The sequence below is a fragment of the Belonocnema kinseyi genome, chromosome 1, assembly GCF_010883055.1.
Source record: "Belonocnema kinseyi isolate 2016_QV_RU_SX_M_011 chromosome 1, B_treatae_v1, whole genome shotgun sequence".
NCBI classification, from domain to species: domain Eukaryota; kingdom Metazoa; phylum Arthropoda; class Insecta; order Hymenoptera; family Cynipidae; genus Belonocnema; species Belonocnema kinseyi.
In genome coordinates this window covers 75228093-75235228 of record NC_046657.1, presented here as the reverse complement: position 1 = coordinate 75235228, position 7136 = coordinate 75228093, and the positions used below count along the sequence as shown (strand labels likewise).

Sequence of the window (7136 nt, the reverse complement as noted above, 5' to 3'; positions counted from 1 at the left end):
CGAAAAAAAATCTTTTTAAGAAAAAGGAGTGTTTTGTAACAACTCTCTAAAACCTCGTAAGGCTAGTCGCTAGTCACTGGCGAGAGGGTTGACTTCGCCAAGGACCATACGCGTACGTGAGAATTTCATTGTAATGGACGATACATAGAATAGATAACGCGGCGCCACATACCACCCGGCATCCGTTAACATAAGTAGGGAACTCAAAATTAGGTACACTACTAAACACACGATAATAAGAAGAAAGAAGCCATGTCAGACGGAATTAAGAAAAATCCATCTTCAGAGACGGAAAATACCCCCCCCCCCCCCCCTAGTAGCTACAAATGCAGATATAATCAGCACTCTACAAAAATTATCAGACCGGATGTCTAACATGGAAATCGCGATAAATACCCTCAAAGAAGAAATTCGCTCTTTAGCAAGGAATTTGGATTTGGTTAATTCGGACGAAAGCGAAAGAGAGACGATAATAAATCTCGATCAACTAACGATAACGCGTTGCATGTAAAATCTGAAACAATTAATCCTTGGATTCTAGAAAAGTTGTCAAACGAAAGAGTAAAAACTCCCACTGAAGTCAACCCTACAAGAGAAACTATGCCTACGAGAGACGCAGTCAAATTAATTATAAAATTCAACGGACAAGACGATATGGGAGTGGAACCCTTTATCGCCCTTGCAGTAAGAATTAAATTACAATGCTCGAATCCAGGTGTTTTACTAGACTGGATCATCGCAGAAAAAATCGAAGGAGAAGCGGAAAAATCTATTCATTTCTTATCAATTTAGGGTTATGATGATCTTTTCAAAGCTCTTAGAACTAATTTTGCAACTACCGGATCACTAGAAACTCATCGCATCAAACTCTCACAAGTAATTCAAGGAGCTGGGGAAAGTACGCAGAATTTCAATGCACGATTCAACCGAAAAATACACGAATTTTTGTATGCTTTTCAGTCAAAAAAACCCTTAACACATGAACGAAAAATTTGCATAAGAAATGAAGAACAAACAGTTCTCGAGAAACACATCATGAATTTAAGAGAAGAACTTTCAGACCGAGTTTCAAGCAAAAATCCCAGCGGTATCCTTATCCCCAAAAACACCATGCAAATGATAAGCGTGAAAACAAATAAAAATCAGGGGCATATTCTCATAGAAGATAATCCCTACATTCCAAATTCCATTTACCGTATTGTTGACTCACAGGTTATGAATCCCGTTAGTAACGAAACCGAATCAGACTTGAGATTAAGTAATGAAGAGATAAAGTACAAGTATATCAATGTCGCCCAAGAACAAGAGGAGCGTGTAACTTACATTACACAAAATAAATTGAATGCTAGATGGAAATTATTAAATGGAAATTTGAGACTTGAACACATTGAAGATAAACACAGAATACAGATTCAAAAAATAGCCATCTCTTATCACGACATTTTGTTACTGCAAGGAGATCCCATACCCTGCACAAGTCTCGCGTTACATAAAATCATACTGAAAGACAAAGCAAACATTAACATACGTCAGCCATGACATCCGGAATGCCACAAAGAAGAAAGCTCAAATCAAGTAAATAAAACGTTGACTTAGAGAATAATGAAAGCCTCGGACTCACCATTTATTTCACCCCTTTGGGTAGTCCCGAAAAAACGCGAAGCGTCGGGAAAACATAAATGGAGGCTTGTGATCAATTTCAGGAAGTTAAATGAAAAAACTGATCAAGATGTCTACCCACTTCCTCTAATCGACGAAATTTTGGACCACCTTGGAAAAGCAAAATTCTTTTCAGCCTTTGATTTGAGCTCGAAATTTCATCAAATTCCCATGGATGAAAACTCGAAAAAATATACTGCATTTTCTACACCTGAAGGACATTTTCACTATAACCGCATGCCTTTCAGACTTAAAAACTTCAATCAGACAAGTGTGAGTTTCTTCGACCGGAATTAGAATATCTGGGACACGTGATCACAGAACACGGAGTGAAACGAAACCCATATAAATTATCTGCCGTCCAAAATATCAAAAGACCCGAGAAACAAAAAGAAGTTATGTCTTTCTTGGGACTAGCTGGATATTGAGGAAAATTTATGAAAAACTTCTCTACAATAGCTAAACCTTTAACAGCAATGACAAGGAAAAATCATCCCTTTAACTGGACGTCATATTGCGAAATGAGTTTTAAAATGTTGAAAGATGCTCTTTGCTCTGCACCGGTATTAAGATATCCCGACCTCAAGGACACATTTACTTTGACCACCGACGCAAGTAATGTTGGACTGGGGGCAATTTTATCGCAACAGGGACATCCAGTTTGTTACATCTCAAGAACTCTAAATGAACTTGAGCTAAATTTTATTACTACCGAAAAGAAAACATTAGTATTTGTTTAGACAGTGAAGCGGCTTCGTCAGTATCTTCTCGGGTGTCAATTCATAATATAAACGGACCATCAAGCTTTGACATGGCTTTTAACGAAAAAGACCCTTCATCCAGCTTAATGTCAAAATCTCTCAGAACAATCGGAAGAGAATGCCAACATCAACCAAGTAGATGAATCTCAAGAAGTTGACGATATTGATACACCATCATTATCAGGTGAAGATAATGAATCAATTTCTAAAAGATTGCGAAATCTTGAACGGACGAATAAAAAGGAAACGACGAGCGAAAGCATATTAAAAAATCTACTAGATCATTACATTTACGTATTTTCTTCTCCAGAGCACATCTTAACTGACCAGGGCGCTAACTTTGCATCGGAATTGGTTCAAAAATTAAAAAATCTTTTTAGAATCAACCACATCAAAACAACTGCTCTCCATCCACAAAGCAATGGAGCTCTCGAGAGAACCCATGGGATAATTAAAGATTTATTAAAAATATACATGGCCGATAACGAGACGAAATGGAACCAAAATTTGAATCTAATATGATTAGTATTTAATATCGCAGTTGATAGGAGTACAGGTTTAACGCCGTTTGAATTGACATTTGGAATAACAGCCAATTTACCTTCAACCTTAGCAACAACTACGTCGTTCAGCCATCAAGAATTGTTAGACATTTGGCGAAAGAGACATGAAGAATATTTGCAAAAGGGAAGGACTGCCATCCAAAAAACACAGGAACGATTAAAAAGACAGCGAAATGCAAAAATAATCATCAGTAATCCTCTTTTCGAACCAGAATATTTAGTACTATTGCATAATGATAGCAAAAGAACAAAATTAGAAAGTGAATGGCTCGGACCTTACACCATATGCAATCGCGTCCGTTCCCCTGATTATGAAATTTTATACAATAATCAGCATATAGATCCGTATAGATCCGTCTCCGAATGATGTAATCAATGTTTAGAACAATTTGAACTGGAAACCTTAAAATCCCGAATTAAAAGATTAAATATTCGAAGATTGTTGCTCAATCAGTTATGAGGAAAGAATCGGTATAAAAGGGGATCTTTTAATTTTATTAGAAGCATATCAAAGACACTTTTCGGTACACTATCTGAAAGTGATTTAGATTATATCAACCACGAACTTGATCAAGTATATTCTCAAAAGAAAATGTTAAAAATGTCATTGTAAAATCAAACTAAAGTAATTAGGACTATTTTAAATTCGGCCGCACATGATGTATAATCGATGCAATAAATGACGATAAACACGGAATAGTCAGTCCCCAAAATTTTACCTCCGACTACACTTATAAAGGGATTTAAGCAATTTGAAGAAGTAAACAATGAAAAGCATGGCATTTAGTTAGTAAAGGAAAATTATCAATACTTGATTGATATTGCCGAAATAACTGTTTCATTGACAAATAGTAAATCTGTTTACTCAATTAAAATGCCCATTTTAGAAAAATAAATCTACAAAGTAAAACACTTAATTCCGATACCACTACGAAAGGGGGATAATGTTATCACCGTAATACCATATGAAAATTATGTAATGATCAACATCCAGAAAACTCTTTACATCCCTACGCCATAAAGTGATCATAGTTACTATAAATTACTTGGAATTACAAAAATTTGTAAAAGAAAGAATCCTAACTATCTCCTAGCAGAAGCTAAATCCTGCAAAACACGACTGATAAAAAACAGTACTATTGTAAGATTAAGCAAAACAAAAGTAAAAACGCAGAATTTTTCATACCGAAAAAACGTTATAATTCTATTCTCGGAATTTGATTTAAATCTTGTTAAAAACTAATTCCTACCCTTGAAAGGACAAACAAATGACCAGGAATTAAAATCAGCCGGGAAATCTTTAGACGAGATAGAAAATGTGTTGAGCAAAGTACAGCGTATTAGAAGATCTCATTCTTGGAAAGAAGAGGCAACGAACATTCTTTTTTACTTAGGCTACACTTCGTTAATCCTTATCTCAATATTTGCATTTTATAAATGCGGAGTTTACGAATTGATTCAGAAATGTCTTCCTAGCTTCTGCAATCATTTTTGTTGTACGACCAATAAGATAAACAAGGAAATAATACCACAAGTTGTCGCCTACGTACCAGCGGGCGCTTCTACGATTGACTTAGACAGTAAGTTAGATAATAAACCTATTAAGTTTAGAAGGAAGTAAGCTATGAATGTGCAAAGAATTTCGGGAGAAATTCACTCTAAGAGAGAGGTGTGAAGCTAGAAAGAATAGGTCAATACTCCAGATTCATTCCTTGTCTGACAGCTACGGCTGCAACTTGTGTTTCATTTAATAAACTATCTGATCAGATTTACGAATCTGTGTCAGGACAAAATTAGATTAAAGTAACTTTTCATTCTGACCGTCACAAATATTAGTATGAATATTATTATTAATATGAGTATGAATATGAATATGAAAACGAGAAAAGAATATGAAAAATATGAAGTCTTCGAAACTGTCTACGTATCTTTGTGTGCGGTTTAGATTTTTCACAAAAAAAAAATGTCCTGCGACTTTTTCCTTTCGGTCGACTCCAGAAACCACTCCGTGGAACGCGTTACAGCACTTGAGATGAGATTATGGAAAAATTCAAGATGGCTTTGATGGCTATATCGCAAACCGATTATAAAAAATGTTTTGTGGATTGCATTAAGCGCTGGCATAAGTGCCTTGCAGTCGATGGGGAGTACTTTGAAGGGAAAAATATCGATTCTGATGAGTAAACTTGTATTTTGGATTTTTAAAATAACGGCTTAAATCTTTTTGATCAAGGTGGTATATGGGAATAAGGCACTTTTTGGGACGCATTGTACCTTTGGCTGTACCTCTTTCCGTGGTGCATACCACGTGAAGGAGGTACAGCCAAAGATGCCAAAAATGAATTCTTCTCACTCTTTTCTTTCACTTTTCTTTTACTTCTCACTCACTTCTTCCTACTTGCTGTCACTTTACGTGCCTCTTTTCGCAGTACAACAAATTGTTATTTTACTGCCGTTCTACGGGCAGATAAAGTGCGCGTCTTCTGCCTATTTCAGATAAATGTATATTATTTGTCCCAGGTGTTTGGGGTGTGCACGACATACAGTGGACCAGAAAACAAATAAAAGTATCAAAATTCGAAACTTCACGCTGAAATTGATAATTATGAAATAAAAATTAACATTTCCTAAAAATTTGGTTTGTTTATAAATAATTAAAAATTAAATTTTCAAATTCAAACTTAAATTTATCGAATTAAATCCCATTCAAATAATTTTTATAATTGCATAAAAAATTATATCATAATAAAGTAAAGTAACATAATAAAAAGTAGCAAGAAATTCACGCATCCTTGGGATTTTATTACCAAATATTAAAATCAAAATCAATTTTAAAATCCATAATAACAAATCTTTCAATATCAAAAGTTGAGAAAATTGTTGAATGGACTTAATTAATTGATGAAATTATTATATCTAATAGATATACCAAACAATTTATGATTTAAAATTTTTACGATACGTTAATACCAATGCCAAGAATTTTTCCCCTTCAGGCGCGATAGTTTTTTTCAAAATTTTTCTATTAAAAATTAAGAATTGTTTTCTATTTTCAAAGTTTTTTTCGAACAATTCAATTTTAATGGTTTACGATTTACAAATTTATATTCTGAACCGTAAAAATGACAAAAAGTTCATTTTTTATAGACGTGGAATCAATGTTAATTTTTCTTAATGCAATAAAAATGCTACAATTGAAGCAGCTTTAACTTTGAAAATTTAATGCAGTCGAAATTAGTATCAAATTAAAAATTATATATATATTATATATTAATAATTATATCTATATTTGAAATCTTATTCTGAAATAATTTTTTTAAAAGATTCTCGCTTTGGAAAAACTTTTAAATTTTGCATGCTTCAACTGGATTTCCTACCACTTATTTTAATTATTATGCGTATTTTTTAATTATTTAGTATTATTAACGTCGAAAACATTTATTTGTGAACCATTATTGGCAATTTCTTAGTTCAAATACTTTGAATAAAATACTTTATATTTTAAAAACTGTCAAGTTATACCAGAAAAAGGGATTCTCCCAGTCCTTCCAACTGGGATTTTTTCCGAGAGGCCATTCATTTCTTCTCAATTTCCCGTTGAAAAAAATTGGAAGGTCTTCACAAAGGCCGAGCAATTCTGAGTCACGCTAAACCTGTGGATTGTGGAGACCCCTGCCTTATAGTATCCACAGAGTGTCCCAGCCGTATTATGCAAAAAACAAACTAAAAAAAAAGTAGGCATTTAAACTTTTTCGATTCGGATTCTACGTTAAATTTTCCATTAGAATGTGACGGAGTAATTGCAATATTTTTTTTGCAGCGTGAAACATTTTTTTAAATGCCATAACTTCTGCTAAAGGCGGCTTTAAGCGGATTCATAGTCGCCTAAGTAGTATGCTGCTACTGAAAAAAGATGTGCTTGAAATCGCCTTCAGTCGATTTTAATAACAGGTATTGTATTTTTTCTCATTTTTAACGCTATAAAACCATTGCAATTACTCCATGATATTCTAATGGAAAAATTAACGTGAGTAAGATATATTGTTGCTGGAAAATTTGACGAGGTCATATATCGATAAAGGCACAAGTACATTCTACCATTTAATGAAGAACTAGAGTCATTTGGGATCATTTTATAACATAGCACGAAAGA

At 33.9% G+C, this 7136-nt stretch overlaps 1 protein-coding gene across 1 annotated transcript; it reads left to right on the top strand.

Annotated features, from left to right (window-relative positions):
• The first annotated feature begins 2180 nt into the window (after window positions 1-2180).
• LOC117178222 lies at window positions 2181-2942 on the top strand. Its single transcript, XM_033369535.1, has 2 exons — window positions 2181-2274; window positions 2524-2942. The coding sequence occupies exons 1-2, from the start codon at window positions 2181-2183 to the stop codon at window positions 2940-2942; spliced, it is 513 nt and encodes a 170-aa protein (XP_033225426.1).
• Window positions 2943-7136: the final 4194 nt, after the last annotated feature.